Below are 19,483 nucleotides of genomic sequence, written 5' to 3'. Positions count from 1 at the left end.
TGCCTCTTTTATCCCTGTATGATTAGTGGTGGTGATGAGAACCCAGGAAAGGCGGCCACTGGGAGCTGAGATTTAGGTCAGACCTTCTATTTTTACGTACCTTCTCTTGGCCTTCACTTCAAGCATCTTTTCAGATTTTCTCCCTCATCATGACTATCTTCTATCTTCCTTTTATCCTCACATGGTCCCATTCTCAGACACTGGAGGTAACTGATAGAGAATGAGACACCAAGGTCAGAAGACTTGTTTTTATTTCCAAAAAAGACATATTTTGATAAACTGTTTAGCATGTTTGAATTAGGGATTTTAAAATAACCCACTGATTGAGGGCTTAGCACGTAGCAGGCATTTTGCTAAGCCCTTTAAGGAAAATTCTCTCTTTAATTCTTCATAAGTTGGATAGAATATTCAAGCTCACAAAGGGTATGAAATTTACTCAAGATGACACTGGCCATGAGAGATGGAGCTAGGACACCAATCTCCAGAGACATTGCTCGTCAGCTCCTATAATATATTGTAATGCCTCCCTGTATTCTGGCTGATTATTCTTTTTGATGACTAACTCACCATCTGGTAGCTATCACACTCTGGTGTTAATTGGTGCTAATTGATGGCCAAGTGACTATAGTTGGATTTTTAAAGTGGAGAAAGCTATGATTAAGGTGTAAGAGGTGAGGTTAAAGTCACAACTTTCCCCACTTACTGTGTGTGACTTTGAATAAGCTACTTACCCTCGATGAGCCTTAATTTCCTCATTTGTAAGATGAGGATAATACCCGTGTCACAAGAACTTTTGAGAGGAGTAAGTAAATAATGTTGAAATGTTTTGTAAGTGGAAAAAACCCTCCATAAATGTGAAGTATTGATGCTAAAACATTGTAAGGATTGGCATAATTGCAGCTTTCAGAACTAAAGTTCATTAGAGACAGGGAGGCGTGCCATTTGAACAGAGACTAGAAGTTCAGTTAGGTAAGTAATAAAATTCTGGGGCGTTTGGTCTGTTTGCTGGGTGATTCGCATGCTGGTGGTTATTGCAGATTGGTGTTGATGATAGCTGGTAGGAATTTGCTGCAGGGTTGGGAGAAGGAGGAGAGTGATTTGCTGGTCCAGCATAGCGGCCCCTCCAGAGGAGCCCGGGATAGATAATTGACAGTCCTACTCCCTCACAAAGTGGCCAGCCTATATCCCGAGTGCTCTGTGGTTCCGTATAAGACCCTCACTTTCAAAGATTTATAGACAAAATGGACCGCATTCAGAGAAGAGCAACTGATGCTTAGGAGACTCAGAACCATGTCCCTTGAAGAGGTGATGGAAGGGAAGTTCAGGGGAAGGAGAAAAGTCATGCCGCCTTCACAGTCCACTTGAGTAGTTTGCAAATCTAGCTGTCCATTAGAATCACAAATTCTAAGCCTCTCCCCCCGCAGTTTTGATTTAGCAAGATTGTGGTGGAGCCTGGAATCTGTTGTTTTTTTTCCCAAACCTCTCCCCTAATTCTTACGCTAGGTCACCATGAGTCTAGATGAGGCTTGAGGAAGATTTGCCTTAGGGTGATGTCAATAGCCCTGTAGGGGGGAACAGACTACAGACGACAGACAGTAAGAGCTGAGAAGATTTATCAACTCTCTCAATGTGAGACTGATGAAAAAGCTGTTGCTGAAGATTAATTTGATGCTTAAAACCTGGCTTAGGAGGAAAGATGATGAGTTCAGTTTTGGAAGCCTGATAGATCTCAGGTCCATCCATATTTCCCAAAGTGTAATCTACTGAAAATTTGTTTCGTCAGAATACTACTCCTACGTGATACTGGTTCCATAACATGTTAATATGTGTTCCATGAAAGAAAAAAAGTTCTGTGGATTGCTTATGTGGAAACACTGAATTAAAATAAGTCAAATGGTTGCTTTATCATAAAAATCAAGGAGCGCACCATCCACTGATGTTCATTGTAGCGCTCCAGGAGTAGAATGTTATATGTAGCATTTTTGAAAATTTTTGACCACGGAATCTTTTCTTACTTGAGGAACATACCGTGCAGCGAATGTTACTGATAACACACACTGGGAAATGCTAAAGTAGACAAGGGAGATATTTAAGTTGAGTGTGAAGGCCAAAGTTAGATATGTAGATACCACAGAAGGGATGACCTAGGCTATGAAATGCTGCAGAGACTCAGAAGGACAGCAGCCAGTCAATACAAGCCGTAGTGGAAGTAAGAGTGTTAAGATTCTAGCATGCAATCTTGTGTTTTCAAAGCACAAACTGAAATGGAGATCATGTGGTAAAATATTGGAAACTGGAATAATCCCAGAAAACACAGTCATCATAATTATGCCATTATACTTGAGGTGGGAGGGGTGAGGCTAACCCCTTATAACTGGGGGGGAAGCCAACTCAAGGGAAATTTTTTTTTAAATAAATTGAAGAAAGGTGTAAAGGAGAATATATTTAAAATATTAGAAATGAGGGAAAGCAGTTTAAAGAACAGATAGAATAAGTGTTAGCAAAGAAGATTGACTTTTTTCTTAGTAGATGGGTAAAAGAAGTTTCTTTAGATTAATAATTGTCCATCTATGAGATGAGTTTTTAATATTCAGTAGTTTGGATTCGCTGGATTCTTTGCCAGTGTGTAAGTGTTAAGTGTGCGTGCCTCAGAGTAGGAGCTTAGCACATGGCAACTCTTATCAGTGTTGCTGTCGATTCCACTGAGCATTTTGCTGCATCCTACCGCCACCAGAGAGGAGGCGAGGGAGAGGAGAGTCAATTAAAGTCGAACCAGATAACTGTATTTGGTTTCTCCTTCCTGTAATTCACGATCATGGATTAGCTGGCTATAACCCATGATTCCTTCTGCTGTTTATATTTTATCTTTGTCATCTTGCCTTGTCCTTGGAACGAACTTCACTTTTTCATTGGTATCTTGATTTGTTTTCCAGTGGTCGTTCTAGTTGCAGTTTTTCTGCTCTAAGGAAGGTTGGCTTTATGCTGCTGGAGATTTGCACGTTTTACTTCTATGTACTCACTTAAGTATATAGTGTTAATGGCAGTTGCATGACTCATAGTCTACATAAGCATAAATTAACTCCAGCACGTCTGTGGTGTGCCCTCTTTGAGATTGCTCTGGAAGACCACCCGGAAGGTGGAATTTACCCAGACTGCAAAGGCCCATTCAACTTAAGGAGCTGGGCAGCACTGAGCAAATTACACCTGCATCCTTCAGTGTGAGCCCGCTACCCATTTACTCCTGATGGGCTCAGACTGTTGATCTTAAACTGTAAAGGGCTTTATGGGCTGAATTATGGCTACTTTAAACAAGACCTCTTCCTCCAAACAGAGTGCTTTGCACATAGTGAGCACTCCATAAATGCTCTTGACTGACTGCAGCTTAATGAAGGTTCAGATCTTCTAATGGATTTCTTTTCATAGTTTCCAGATTTGAGAGAAGCCTTCTTGATATTGAACGCTTGTCTTTTGTATTATTTTTCTTAGAGGTTTAATGGAGTGTAAATTACTGACCACAGGAGACACATCTTTTCAGTGACGAATCTTTTTAGGTGATTTGCTGGCCCCAGTCTGAGTCATTCATGGAATCTAAGGTTTTATCGTTTGATTCATGCGGCCAGAAACAATAGCTGTAAAATCAAATATTTTTACTAAGTTTACCAAGAAAGTGGTAACTGTATCCTTTTTTTTACCCTGGGACTGGGTCTTTTCTGACAGATTTTTCACTTGTTTGGTGCTTAGTTCAGTGTTTCTCACTAAGATAACTTTATAATGGTGATGCATGACAGCTTGTGAATGTGGAAGTTTACACAATGTGATGGGAAATTTTTATTCCTCATTGGGCAAAAAGTTACTTTAGAAATTACTAATACAGACAAAAAATAATCAGAAAGGCAGGATGCTTTGTTGTTTTAAGTAGAAGTTTTCTTTGCTTTAAAGGAATGCCGAGCAGGTCAGTGGTTGTCAGGATCACCTGCAGAACTTAGAGGCAAGGATTTCCGGACTCTTTAATCTGTGCTTTTTAAAAGCCTGATGTAATTCAGATAATCATACATCTTCCAGAATCATTGATTTGGGCGTAGGAAACCAATAATTTGGTACTAATTTTTGTCCCAAAATTAGATCAAGAAACATTTTATGCCGTCTCTTTTCAAGCCTATTATATCTTTATGATTAAAAAAAAAACAAGAAAATTATACTAACCTGAGATCCTGTGTGGGACTATAAAGCTTGAAACTTTTCTTATTGATCCTACCAGCTCACAAGAATAAAGTAGGAATTAGCAACAAATAGAGGTGGCAAAATGACTCAGAAGCAGCGAAACCTACTTTTCTCTCGTTTTCCCCCTATGCTAAATAAAGGTACTGTTCGATGTCTACCCAGTTACTTGAGCCAAAGCCCATGAGTTATCCTTGATTGTTCTCCATGCCTTGCCCTCCATATCGAGTAACACACCACATCCACTGCTTCACCATCATCTTTATCATCTTTCACCTGAACTACTGCTTTGGCTTTCCCTTCTTAACAGACTTTATTTTTTGAGCACTCCTATATTTTCAGAAAAATTGAGGAGATTATACAGAGAGTTCCAATATACTCCCTTACCTGGTTTCCCCTATTATTAATATTTTACATTTGTAAATTCATTACAATTTATGAATTAATATTGATATATTTTTATTAACTGAAGTCCATACTTTATCCAGACTTCCTTAGTTTTTACCTAATGTCCTTTGTTCCAGGATCCCATCCAGGGTACCACATCACGTTTAGTGTCATGTCGCCTTAGGCTTCTCTTGACTGTGACAGTTTCTCAGACTTTCCTTATTTTTGATGACCTTGATAGTTTTGAGGAGCACTGGTCAGGTATTTTGTAGGATGACCCTCTGTTGGGATTTGTCTGATGTTTTTCTCATGATGAGACCGAGGTTATGGGTTTGGAGAGGAAGATCACAGAGATGCAGTGCCATTTTCCTCACATCGTAACTAGGGCACGTACTGTCAACATGACATCACTTTTGATATTGACCTTGGTCATACGGTCGAGGTAGGTTTGTTAGGATTCCCCACTGTAAAGTTATTCTTTTCTCCCCTTTCCTACTGTGCTCTTTGGAAGGAGGTCACTGTGCACAGCCCACCCTGAAGGAGGGGGGAGTTATGCTCTCCATCTTGAGGGCAGAATATCTACCTAAATTATTTGGAATTCTTCTGCAAGGGAGATTTGTATCTTTTCTCTCATTTATTTGTTTAATTAATCATTTATTTATATCAATATGGACACGTGGATATTTATTTTATACTTTGGATTATAATCCAATGCTATTTTATTTATTTTGTTGCTCATATTGTCCCAGCTTTGACTATTACGAGCTCTTTCAGTTGGCTCCTGTGTCCCTTTGACATTATCCCTGTCAGTGTAGGGGTTTTTTGTTTGTTTTTGAGCCCTTGCTTATTTTCAGGCACTACTTGATGCTCCAGGCGTATCTTATCCTATTATTCTATGCCCTCGTCCTAGAATCAGCCATTTCTCCAAGGGGCCCTGGTTCCTTTGATTAAAGATGGTGTTAAAAACCAAGATCCCAGTGCTTGCTGGGCTCTCTGCTTTGGCTGTTGTAGTCCATTCTTCACATAGCAGGGTGAAGATTTAAATAATTTAAGTTACGTTATAATTTGTTCTTTAAAACCTCTGATTTATCGTTGTCTCTTTAAAAATCGCAACTCCTTACAATGGCTTCTAGCGTTGCGATCTGGCCCTCGTCTACTTCTCTGACATCATCTCTTACTATTCTCTCTCTCATTCACTTCTTTCTAGATATGTTGGCTTTTATTCGTCCCTTCATCTCCTCTCCTTCTTCTCCTCTCCTTCTTCTTCTTCATACCAAACTTAGGTTTTTGCTTTTGTCCTTTCCTTTGGAATCTCTACCAAAGAGTCCATTTTGCACCCACATTGCATGGGGCTCCTTCTCATTCTTTAGATGTCAGCTGAAATGTCCTCTCCTCCTAAAGCACGTCCCTGACCACTTTATTTAAAATAGCTCCCCCAACCCCACCCCAGGAACTCTCTATATCATTACTCTCCAGATGTTATTACAGAAGGCACTCTACTTAAGCCTTTGTCTGAAATAATCTAATTTATGTAGTAGTTACTATCTGACTCTCTTTACCAGAATGTGAGCTCCAGGAGAGGAGGAATCTGGTCTGTCTTAGTCTCTGCTGTATCCCAGAGCCTGGAACAGTACTTGCACATGGTCGGTGCTCAATACATGTGTTTTATGGCTGAGTGGAAAAAAGAGTCAATGACTTTCTCATCCATTTTGGCCTTGAAAGTTTGCCTTAGGCTAGGTTTTAAAAATCTCCAACTAGAAATGCTAAATTTTTAAGTGATATAATGAATGAATTTAAGATTCTTATGAAAATGAGTTTCCGTATTCAATGTAATTGTTGAATTGTGTAATCCTAAAATTTTCAAGGAAAATTCATTCCTATAACTTTTCCTGTGCTTCAACCGTTATTCATTTTGTTCTAAAAAAAACTGTATGGTGTAGCAGATATTATTATCCTTACTTTACAAATGAAAAACACAACTGTCTTTTCAAGGTCTAAATGACTTTTTCAGGGCTTTGTAGAAACAGGGAGTAGATTTAAGACTGGAAATCAGATCTTTTCTCCATGGTCTCTTTATTCCTAATTTGTGTTTTTCTCTTCCTAATTTTGTGTTGCGTCTTCTGTTTGTGTATAGTTATATCTAGAAAATGAGGGGCTTTGGATAAACATATTTTCTAGACAACCAAAACATCTATTTTAACCGTAAAATTATTAACTAATGATTTTAAAAATATAATCCTGTCTAAATAGTATACTTCCATGTTTTACTAAACAGCATAATTAAATGATCACTTTCATGACCTATAGCTATCATTATTAATATTAGTTATTAAACTGTGTTATAAAACAACAGTACACTTAGGCTCTAATGAGCCATGTAGGGCTCTGCTTGTGCCTTTGAAGAATTTCTGTAGAGTTCTGTGAAGTGTGGAGGACGATCCTCCTTTATCTTTCCTCCCCCGTTGACATCCGCAGAGGCCGGCGAGCTGTGCAGTCTTTGCCTCTAGGCGAGTTAACTCTGGATTGCTCTTGTTTGAGTTTCTTTTGTTCGGTCTCTAAAATTTTAGCATCTGCCAATGATTGTGTCTACTGCTAGCCTGCCAGCCACAACTTATATTGTTCTAGTTCTGATTACAACCTGAAGTAGAAATGAAAATTTCCAGGGAAAATAAGAAAACAAATATTGTGTGTAAAACTGAGGTAGGGCAGTAAATTTTACTACCTCCCAAGTCTGCCTCATCCCCCAGAGAGCACAGGACAAGTGTGTACACAACACCAGTGTGAAAGGACCAGGCCAAACCATTGGAAACATTCTCCCACAGCGATATGAAGAAACAAAGAGCCCATTGATCAGAATTGTATGGTATGCCTACTGGTGGTCCCTATTATGTAATTTGCAGGAGCAGCTGCCCAATGGGCAAAATGCAGGTAAAGCACTTTGGCAGAATATGGTTAAAAATAGTGAGAGAGAATGGAGAACTCAAATATATTTTGTACGGAAAGTGGGTTAAAGTGTGTAAGAGCTGTAGACATTTTTATTTCCAGCTAATTTCTAGGTTTTTGGCTTTTATTGGAGGTTTGAGGTTGCTGAATATATGACTGAAGAAGAAATGAAGTGTATGAGTCTGCTAGGGCTGCCATAACAAAGGACCACAGACTAGGGGTTGAAACAACAGAAACGTATTGTCTCATAGTTCTGGTGGCTGGAAGTCTGAGATCAAGGTGTCAGAAGCGTTGGTTTCTTCTGAGGCTTCTCTCCTTGGCTTGTGGATGGCTGTCTTCACTCTATGTCTGTCTCTGTCCTAATTTACTTTTCTCATAAGGACACCAGTCATACTGGATTAGGGCCCACTTGAATGACTTCATTTTAACTTAATTACCTCTTTAAGAACCCTATTTCCAAATGCAGTCACATTCTTAGGTATTAGGGTTAGAACTTTCGCGTATGAATTTTGGGAGGACACAATTTAGCTCATAACATGAAGTAGACTCTGTTCTCCTTAGCACTGTTTTCTTTAGCGTTTTGCATTTATTCTCAATAGCTAAAGGATCGTTAAAAGCTTTATTCTCTCTAGAGATATATTTATACACAAGAAACAAATTATTTTAAAGGAAACATATATTGAGTGCTATAAATCATTGAGGCGGGAACTGATATTGGAATTCAAAGACGGCAGTTGTTAATATGGCCTAGGAAATGTAGACCCTGGGAGGCGAAAATGGCCTTAAGGATTATGTTTTTCAGTCGTATCCATCTGTAGCTTCGAGTTCTATAGATGCAGATTTTTACCATCTCGCTCTGACTTCTCTGTTCTCTCTCCTCCCCTTCTCCTTTTCTTCATTCTTGGGAACTGCAGAAAAAATGTAGGCAGCTTACCTCTCCCTAGGATTGTTTCTGTGGAGCCACATTGATTGATTTCAAATGCCTCATTTTACTAATGAGGAAAACGGGGCTCACAAGTTAAATGACTTGTCCTTGTTTCTGAACTGCAGTCCAGCTCTCCTGATTGTTGTTCCAGTAGGCTCCCGAGCACATCGTGCAGCTGTTTTAGTTAGAGAATGTTTTATTTGTGTTTCAAGGACAAATAAGACTCCTTTTCTATACTGTATGACCACATTGTTTGTGTTATTTTGCATTAGCCTTTGCTCTTAAATATTTCCAGTTTCTTCAGTTTTTTTTAGGCTATTCTCTCTTACTTTTTTCTGCATCATTTGGACTTTTATATTAAAATTGTACCCCAAGTAAAACCTCAACCAGAGTAATATATCCTTTCCTTTTATAATGTAGTATTGTTTTTGTACTTAGCTAAAATACTGCTAGTTGTATTTGTAGCCATAGGTAAACTTTTATTGTCATTACTTCGATAAAACCTACCTTTTACTCAGCTTCTCCTGTGTGCCAGGGCCTGCCCTAGGTACTTTGTAATATCATCTCATTTAATCTACACGAAAATTTTAAAAGGTAAATGTATTACTCCTGTTCTATAGATAGTGAAACTGAGAGTTAGAGTGGTGATTAACTTTGCTAAAGTCGCACAGGGTGGAAAGTGGAAGACCTGAGAGTGGGCTCTGCCCTGTGTGTCTCCATTGGCTGTCTTTTCCGTGGTGGTTCCCTCAGTATTAGGTGCTTCCCAGACTTCTGCTACGTAAGGTCTCCAGCATCTCCGGGGGACAGTGGCCCTAGTTAAAGTGCCGGGGCCTGGTTAAAAGGCAACGAACGAACAAACAAAGCAACAGTCCAGCGGAAGAAGTGTGCCCACGGGGAGCAGGAATTTACACCCGCAAGCCGTCTGTAGTGCGTTCTGGTGCCCAGTGGAAGAGTCTGTCAGTAAACGAAGAGGAAGAACTGTAGGCGCCTCATGGAAGCCGAACCCGAAGGTTCCTGTTAACGCCTCACAGGAGGCGTCTTCGAGCGACGTAGGAGGGGCCGTGCTGCTCTTTGGCTCGTGATTATCTTGATTTCTAAATTTCTGGGCTTTTGATGGATATTTTTCAGTTTAAAAAAAATTAAGCTTACAGTTAATGGGCACTTTTTATTTGTATGTTTTTCTCAGTTTTTAGTTGTGGTAACCAACATGTCTTTAAACATTTAAATTCACATTGTTTTCTTCCCATGTATTTTTCTGTCTTTTGTATTTATAGTGTCATTAACATCAAAACAGAACATAGAGGCCTAAGTTTTAAACACAGTAAGTGGGTAGTTCATAACCTAGCACTCCTGTGGTAACAATATCAGTTAGAATGTGTTGGATGAAAAGTGACAGAAATACCCAAGTGAAAGTGGCCTCCGAACGCTGGACTTGTCTGACTCACTCAGCGAGAGCTCTGGAGAAGGCTGTGCTGGGACTGGAATGCTACGGTGCGCTGGGTCGGCACTTCTGGGATTCTCTTGGCCTTCTCCTCGTGGTGACAAGATTGCGACAGCAGTTCTAAGTGTTATATCCTGACGTAATAACTTCAAAGGCAGCAAACAGGGAGGGAGTAGAAAAAGGGCCTTCCCCCTAAATCCCCCCTGTCCTTTTCTTGGAGGAAAACCTTTCTAAGAAGTATCCCCAGCAGACTTCCTGTACCTCTCGCTGCCCAGAACTGGGTACATGCCCATCCTTGAACGAGTCCCTAACAAAGGGGAATAGGATTGCCCCAATTGGCTCCACCTGGTGATGATTCATTCCTGGGGCTGACACGTTTTTAGTACCTTCAAAAATTGGAATTTTGTTATCAGAGTAAAGGAAGACTGGCTGTTAGATAGGTGACAAATAGTACCTACCACAATTATTGAACTCTTAGTGTGATCAAATAATCACACGAACAGAGCAGAATTAGTGCAAAGAAGGAGCAACTGGTGCTATCGAAGTGTACAGTAAAGGGGTTTGATCTAGGCTGGCCACTTCTCTTCAGAAAATCGGTAACTCAGATAATATGAGAAAGTTTTAGAAGTTCAGTAGGCAGAGGGGTTAAGGGATGCTAGAGCGGGTGAGGGGAGGAGGAGGGAGCGTTCTGAGCAGAGGAAGATGCTGTGCTTATGTGACTGAAAGAAGGCAGGTAAATATGTCTTGCCATTACTGCTCGCCTTTGGTTGGATGAAGGCTTTTGAGTCACTTGTAGGAGGAGGAAGAAATTCTTACACTTATAAGTAGGATCCTAAAAGATTGGAATTTCTGAAAAATTTCCAGGCTTTAAGGGGACAACAGGACAGGTTATTTGGCTTGGAGTGTCCTAGAAACTGCTTGTTATGGAGTTGCCATATATAGTGTGCTTATAAGCAAAACCCAGTTTGTCATTCCTACTGCTTCCCTCTAATGACTGTCTGTGGCTGGGCTCTTTGATTGACAGCAGTTGAAAACAGTACGAACAGCGCCTTCCCTCTTCTCCACGTCGTCTGAAACCTTTCATTAACCTGTGGTTCATACTTACACGGTTCCCATGTTTAAATTTTTAATACAATGGAACACTAAGCAAAAAGCAGTGTCCTCTGAGACTTTGTGGGTTCCTCATAAAAGAAAATAAAATTTTAAAAAATAATAAAATAAATAAAAGCTTTTGACTCCAATGCACATACAACTTTCATGGACACTGGTAGTTTTATAGATTTGTAGTAGTTTCATAAATTTGTAGTTTTATAGATTTGTCCAGGACTAGAGAATTCTAACCAATGACTAAAACTGCCCTCTTTTGAAAATCTGCAACTCTATTCTCAAAAGAATGTATATATTGTATCTTTTAATTATTTAAAAAGTAATAATGATAACTTAAATTCTCCTAGCATCTACCTTTTATGGTTCTTAAATTCATAAAACCTTTTTAGGTTTAAAAATGTGGAAGTTTTAGTTTAAGCCTTTATTAATGTGGCAGTACTGTTACAGCTGCTCTGACAAGACTCCAAAATGATAGCTGCTTCAACATGGTAACAGTTTGGGATTGAGATGGTGCTACCAGTGTGTGCGCACCTTTAGCCCAAGGGCAGCCAAAGGCTGTTGCTTTAATATCAGCTTCTCTCTCATTATCTAAGAATGGCTGCTTTAGCTCCTGAAATCACATCTACATTCCAGCCAGTGGGAAGAAGAGAGGAAGAAGGGGAGGGGTGCAGTCATTCCCTTTAAGGGCATTACTCAGATGTTATACACATTACTTCTGCTTGCATTCTTTTGGCAAGAATTTAGTCACATGGTCACAATGAGCTACAAAAGAAGTGGGAAATATTGTGGAAAAATTGTCTTACCCAGGCAGCCATCTAAAACTGAGAGATTCTATTTCTAAAATAAAAAGGGAGAATGGGTATTGGAAGACAGTAACAGTCTGTGCTATGTTCACCATCTTTTGGCGATTCCCAGAGGAACTGGTTGAATAGTTTTCAGCTGAGATGTGAGTATGTAATCAAGGGGTGAAATGGGTGTCCGTGGAGACACAATTCTATCTGTTCCTCTTGCACCCATTTAACCTCACTTGATGCATTTTCGTGCCCCTCCCATCCGGCACAGCATGCGACTGAAGGTGAGCACAGGGCAAATGCGTTTGGACTGAGTGAATGGACATCCCTCTTTGCCTTTCTTGTGTGGTCTCTGCTACATGTGAATTCCTTTTCTGCACTTGCCATTTGTTGGTTCCCATCTCTATTTTACTTACTTTCTTAGAGATAGTTTATGAGTAGAGATGCTCATCGTCCATAGTATCATGGAAGAGGCCTTTGTGTCCCTGTGTATGGATGTGTGTATAAAATCTGGCAGAAATCCGAATTAATGTATACTATAGGACCAATTTCCCTGCCCCGCAAACTGACAGTATTAACTTTCATTACTACGTTTTAATTATTAATAGAGTAGCTGTGTTTTTTTTAAGTTTCATTACTGTGAGAATTCTGAAAATATTCCTTTATATTTTTAACTGATAGCTAGGGTCATTCATTAGTTTGTGAAGATATTTCCTCTGTACTCTATGTGTATATTTTACATATTGACCAGCTATCCTTGGAGAAAATAAGATGGTCTGAGGAATACAAGTTTTCAGATACGATTTTTTGTATCTCAAAAGAGGCATTTTATGGAGTTTTTGATCACTGTGTCTTGCTTTGGCTTTCTGTTAATGTACAGAGTCATTTGTTCGCGTGTTAATCCCTACTACAGGTTTTTAATAACTCTTCAGTACCAGGTCCTGCGTGCAGTGTTGGGAATCTGAAGATGGCTGGGACCCAGCCTCGCCTCGCTGGGCCTCGTGCGGCCACGCGGTGCGGGATGGCCGTGTGGGCCTCGCCGTGCGGGGCGGGGCGGCGCGGAGGGCGAGCGGAGCGCTCTGGGCGGTGAGGGGGCAGCCGGGGGGCCGGGGGACGGCGGGGAGTCCCGTTGAGTCAAGGTTTGCCAGCGGTGAGTGGGGGACGGGATTCTAGCTGAGGATACGGATGCAGGCAGTGAAAGAACACGGCAATAGCTGGCTTTGGAGACAGGGAAGGAGATGGCGTGGTTGGGGGGTTGGAGACGGCGTGGCTGGGGGGTTAGAGACGGCGTGGCTGGGGGGTTAGAGACGGCGTGGTTGGGGGTTAGAGACGGCGTGGTTGGGGGGGTTAGAGACGGCGTGGCTGGGGGGTTGGAGACGGCGTGGTTGGGGGTTAGAGACGGCGTGGTTGGGGGGTTAGAGACGGCGTGGTTGGGGGTTAGAGACGTCGTGGTTGGGGGGTTAGAGACGGCGCTGAAGAACCGGCTCTCGGTGGGCCCCTCGCTCCGGCGCTGTGCACCGGATGTCGCCAGGTCACTAGCTTTTCAACCTTTTTGTCTATGGCCCATAGTAAGACAGACCTTTTTACGTGATGGCTGAATACCAGGCCTGGTCCTAACAATTGCGGGGCCTGGGCGAGAGGACAAATGGGGATACAATATAGCTAATTATTTAAAAGTTGTAAATCAAGGCAATAAACTGTTAGAAAGGACATACCAACTTACCCTTGACAGATGTACTTTGAACAAAAACAATGAAAGCCGTGTGTAAAACCATTGATACCAAATAACTGAGGATAGTGCAAATTTAAAACTAATTTGGTCTTTCACCGAAAGACTGTCATTCAGCCTACTGAGCTGCAGGGACTGGCGACTGGGCCACGTGGGGGGGTGGGGGGACGGGGCCCTGCAGCCTTCCCTCCAGTGGCCCCCCCTCTTTTCTTCTTTACTGGGGGGGGGGGCTCTTTCTCTCCTGCCCATCGCCTCTTCCTGTCCCCACCAGCCAGGCACTGAGTTCCAAGGCCATTGAGCCACACCAGTCTGGTCCAGGGGGCACCCTCTCGTCCCCAGCTGCTCCCGGCCCCCCACTCTCCCAGGAGGGTTGGAACTAAGGATTCTCTGAGCAGGAATGGGGAGAGTAAGGAGAGCATCTTGCCCTGCCCTCTTTGTCCCCTTCCTTCTGCCCTCAGGTCCAAGCTCCCTCCTTCAAGTAACAGTCTTTGGCCCCCCTCCCCCACCTTGGGGGGCAGCACAACCCGCCCTGAAGAAAGGGCCCAGTGGGCTGTTTGCCAGAGAATGCAGGGGACCCTGCTGCTTGGAGCTTCAGATAGAAGAGGGGACCCCTCGCCTGGTGGAGAGGAGGGCGCACCCAGAGGAAGGCTGGAGTGGAGGCTTCAGGCTCACTTGTAAGGGCAGTACAGCCCGGTACACACATGTGTGAACATGCGCGCACACACGAATACAAATGCATGTACGTATTCCTAAAAGTTTCACAAAACTGCACATGCCGTCCGTATATGAAGTGCATTCTGTCTTTTTTTCCGTTCTATTTCAGTGTTTAAAAAATCCTGGTTGTAATCCACTAAGTTAATTTGATAATCCACTAATGGGTCAGCTTGTGACCTAAGTTTGGAAAACTCTGCTCCGGTTGTTGGGGTGGTGGTAATGTGATCCGATCAGTGTTCTGGAAACATCTGGTGGCTGATTAGATGATGGATTGGCAGGGAGAGGGGGATACTGGTTATGAGATTACTGAGCCAAAGGTAGGCCTCAAGAGGTAAGAGTGAGGATGGCGAGGAGGGGAAGGTTGTAGATTGAACAGGTCCTGGTGCAATCAGATATTGGAGGTGCAGAAGAAAACGAGAATAATGTCATGATTTTCAACTTAAATGATGGGGAATGTAGCAGGAGGATTATATTTAAAGGAAAAGAAAATGAATGCAGCTTCATACAAGTGGCATTTGAGGTTGCAGTGCAACGCTGAGGTGGTCTCGTGGTCGGCTGGAGAGAGCTTTCGTGGCAAAGGGGCTGTAACTGGGCTTTGGGATTTAGCATGAGGACACCGCTGATGACCCTTAGCAAGGACAGATCCTGCTGCTGCAGTGTGAACATGCTGGGCGGTCAGGAAAGGAAGACTCACAATCTAGGATATACTCTGTCCTTTCAATGAACTTGTTTGTAAAGCCAGGAAGAAAGAGGATAACAAGAGCAGGGTGTGGATTTGAAGGAGGGCTTTTATTGAATTTGGGGGTGCTTCTCTGCAAAGAGGAGGAGAAAGCTGGGGAGGCCCAGATATGGGAGAGAGAAGGAGTACTTGATCCAGCCCGGTTTCAGGGGAGATGAGAGAGTGCATTTTAGGACGTCAGTAGAGGGAGCCTTAGACAGAAGGAAGAACTCCTTTCCTACAGGTGAGAAGGCAATGAGGATGCAGTGGAGGCAGGAGTTTCCCTCAACAGACAGCTGTGGAGTACAAACTGCAGGCACTCTGTAGGCGCTGGCCTCGGAGGTTCATGAGGCGTAGTGAGTGGGGAGGAAGCGCAGGGACACCAGCAGGACCGCGTGTGGCAAGTGCCATTCAGAGCTATGCTCAGGGATGCTGGAAACTAAGAAGAGGGTGCAAGACAAGGCTTTCCAGAACAGGAGAGAGGACACAAAGTGACAGTGGGTTTGCACCTTGAAGGAGGAGTCAGGGACATCTAAGAGAAGGATGGAGGTGAGGACTGGGTGGGGCTGGGTCTTGGGAAAATGTGGACCTGGGTTACGGTGATGGTTACGATAACCAGGATTGTAATACTGACTTCTGTTTTTACAATTATTGACGTTGTTTAAGCATCAGGTGAAACTTTATTTGGGAATGTTTGAGAAGTTGAATTTTTATGACAGGAAACTGCTTCTTGCTTCTCCTTCCCCTCGCCCCTTTGATGGCTTCTCCCGAAGCTAATTTAGGTTAAAAAAGCCACCGCTTCTAAAAGTGCTTTGGTACCCTGGCATAATTTCAAAGAAATCTCCTTTCCCACTTAGTTAACTACATTTCCCCAGGAAAAAAATCTTCTCTGTCAATGTAACATCCTTTAACAGGACTCCTGCTGGTGGGTTCTTGTATCTTGCTGTGGCAGCTGTGAGCATATATACTATTGATTGTTAATGTGTGATATAAATCCGACTGGAGCATGCCCACTAATTGGTTTGGGAGCTAGATATAGACAATGCTGTCTTATAGTAGCTTGTGTAGCTCGGCCTAGTCACAGGGTTAATTCTGCTTGACAGCACATCAGCAGCATCTTGAGAGTAATTACCCAACAGAAGTTTTCCCACAGCCGAACTGAGAGCTTCAAAGGCTTCTGAATTTACAACCAGTATTAACCTATATCTGAAACATAATGTTCCCACAAGGGCTCAGATTTTTTTTCTCCTTCTTATTAAATGTATGGGGTTACTAGGTTCATTTACTCTGTGAAGAACTCAGTGAAAAATTACTTGGTGTTGAATAATTGAAAATCTTTAATAATAAGTAAAGAGGATAATTTTAAATTTGAGGTTTTTTTATTGCTTTATTATATTACTGAAACAAGTTGATCTGTAGAGATTGGGTGCTTTTTTTTTTTTTTTTACATAATTTATCCTCTTTCTCTCAAAAACAAGCTAACACGTTAATGTCTTTCCCATACTGTGCTATCTCAATGGATATGTGCATGCCTAGGTAACGCATGCGTTTGAAATGATTTAAGTAAATATGTATTTACATTTTAAAAGGCTATTTTACTTGTTGACCAATGTACTGAAATCTATAAGTATTGCCTCTTTTTTCCTCCATAAAATAACAGTTGTTCTTTAACAAGCAGCTATTATATTGTAAAAAATTTCTTTGCCTTTGCAGGTCAGAAACCAAATTTGACTCCGGTTCAGGTATGTTTACATTAATAATGTTATTCTGAGTATATTTTATTTACATTATTCTCTGAGGAGTAATTCATCAGATCAAGAACCATTTTGATTTTAAACAGACTAGGCAGCCTCTTTTCAGAACCTGAACCCCACCTCAAAGCAGGGCTGTTGGCTGCGTGGACTCATAACTTGAGACGTTCACTTTGGGATTCTTGATAGTTCTGCAATAAGCATTAAAGGCTCCACATCTGCAGAGCTTCATTTGAGAGGCAGAGGTGGGGGTTGTGTGTACTCATTGCTCAAATAGAATATCACTCTCTCAGTGGACAAAATATCCTGAGTGATGTGAAGATTCTCTGCAAGTGACTTGTCATCAAACATGGGTAATAGATACGTTTAACCCAGCCAAGTATAAAGAGTGTTAGCCAATAGAAATTTGTCTATGACTTATTAGTCTTTTTAAAAATGTGTTTTGTTGGGGGGGGGGTAACGGAAGATCAAGGTCACCTTAAGCCATTCTTTTGTATCTATCAAGAGAAAATTCTCATTCTCACAAACCGTGGCATATCGGCCTCATTAGCTGTTTTCTTCTCATTAAGCATGAATGTAGCCATGTAATCCTTAAGTTTGACTCTGTCTTTATGTCACTTGCTGAGATTTATATGCTTCAGAGTTTCTGATGGTGTTTGCAAGTAAAGCACAAAAATTTGCTTCATGTTTGGTACAAATGAATTATGCCCTTTGGTGAACTGTTAATAGATCAATAAACATTAATTTTCAATTCCAGGAGAAAATAATTTGCAGAAAAATGTATCACTTTTAAATTTAAAAGTAACATTCTTACTCTGCTTTGAACTCCATTACATTTTAACTTAAAAAAAGTGTTTTTGTTTATGATGTTCACGAAAGAACTAAGGACTATGCATTCTTTGTTACAGTGGTATTAAGGAGCCGACATGCTTTTCTTCTGCAAAAGCTTCACCTTTCTTTTATTGTATAGCTTTATGAATTTCTCCAACTTGGTGAGACTCTTTAAATATGAAGTTCGTAAATTTGAGTTAACAATGTTGCCTAATTTGAGAACTGTGATTCTAGAAGTCTTTCCATTCTGTGTGTTCTTGGGCTTCTGAATCAGGTGTGACAATGATAGTATAAGATGAGCATCCTGGTTTACAGTATTGACTGTGTGGAGACTGAAGGCATGGTGACATTGTGTCAACCGTTTGACATGGTGACATTGTATCAACCATTTGACTTTTTTGTTGATTCGTAAGAGGTGACTCAGAATAGGGTGAAAGTTTTTTTTAATACTTTGCCTTTTTTTAATAGTTAAAATCTTTAATAAGTATAATAAAAAATAAACGAATAAAATTGATGGAGAATGAATTTTTACACAAAAATTGCATGTCTTTTTATCCTCGCCAGTCAGTCGCCAAATATTTATTAAGAACCCACTTTGTTATGATCTGATTTACTTGCCAAAACATCAAATCAGAAACTGGTTTTAGGCTACAGATCTGGAATACAGCTTTTTAAAATGAAAAAGTTTATTAGATTCATTTTGAAGGTAAAACCTGGAAGTAGTGTACAGAACTGAAATATTAGGCAGCTATTGTCAAAGTCAGAAAATTTATGTTAAATTTTCAAATCCAAATTAAAGTGTGCTGCTAAATTCCTGTAGTGCAGGTTAGTATTTATCATGAAAATAGTTATAACATCTGTACCGGCATACATCTTTCACTCTTGTGACCAAAGATTTTGTCCATGTTTCTTATTTTTTCCAAGTCCTAATTTTTTTTTTAATGTCTGTCATGGACAACATCTGCCTGTTTTGAAAACTGCGGAGTTCTGTCCTCTCGAAACTCTTATGGGGAGTACTGGTTAAAAGTTTATTTAGTCTTTTAATTTTGAACTTAAATATGTTGTGGAAAGAATTCAGATGGTTTCAAATTAATAAACAGGTAATTATTTTTTCTTATAACTTCTTTTAGCTTCCTCTTGAGTGAGGGAATCACGACAAAGGAAGCTAGAAATATACTCTTTGGCGTTCTGTATCATGCAAATTTTGAAATAACTTAGCATATTGGAACAATTAAATGTATGACTTTAGTGGGTTCAGCTTTTCTATTGTTCATCAAGTACAGAAAGTAAACTAGCTCTGTTTAATGTTGTATACGGCTGTAACTGTGTTCCTGACAAAGTAAGAGTTTCAAATGAAGGAAGATGCCTGTCTTACTAAGGAAAAAAAACTCTTAAAAAATAAATACTGTGATCAATGACTAGTTAGAAAGGAAAGGATTTCAAAGTAAAATTTTATATGTATGTATATTTCAAGTGAAGAACCCAACTTACACAGAGCTTACTGCACATTTGCAGTTTGTGTAAATGAGTTTCAGGCTGTGGCGTGAGACTGGGGGGAGGAGAGTTTTCATTGTCAGCACATGGTGAAAAGGGTCAGTTGTCAAATATGCAGACACCGAAATGAGCCACCTAGAAAGTGACTTAAATTTTTTCTTATCAAATTTGTGTCAGTTCTTTTCTCTATGAAAGCAAATTCATAAACAATTTCTTTGTGTTTTTTTCAAGTTTCAAAAACATTTTTCATAAGGAAAATTCCAACTATGTGTAGAAGTAGAGAGTATGGTATAATGAATGCCCACATATCCATTATCTAGATTTTACTGTTCATAATTTGCCATATTTGTTTCACTTTTTCTGCTTGAAATAAAGTAAAATACAGGCATTTCATGTGTTTTTTTAAAACCTGAAAATTATAGATTTTCTTGACT

The 19,483-nt window shown here is 40.7% G+C and overlaps 1 protein-coding gene across 1 annotated transcript in view; it reads left to right on the top strand.

Annotated features, from left to right (window-relative positions):
• MSRB3 (methionine sulfoxide reductase B3) overlaps positions 1–19,483 on the top strand; it is a 158,083-nt gene that overhangs the window by 63,302 nt on the left and 75,298 nt on the right. The window contains exon 4 of the mRNA XM_046646410.1: positions 16,687–16,715. Within this exon, the coding sequence (XP_046502366.1) occupies positions 16,687–16,715 (29 nt within the window). The remainder of the gene's footprint in view (positions 1–16,686; positions 16,716–19,483) is intronic.

The sequence above is a fragment of the Equus quagga genome, chromosome 1, assembly GCF_021613505.1.
Source record: "Equus quagga isolate Etosha38 chromosome 1, UCLA_HA_Equagga_1.0, whole genome shotgun sequence".
In the NCBI taxonomy this organism is placed as follows: Eukaryota; Metazoa; Chordata; class Mammalia; order Perissodactyla; family Equidae; genus Equus; species Equus quagga.
Note: the sequence above shows the minus strand (reverse complement) of the source record. Positions and strands in the feature narration are given on the sequence as shown.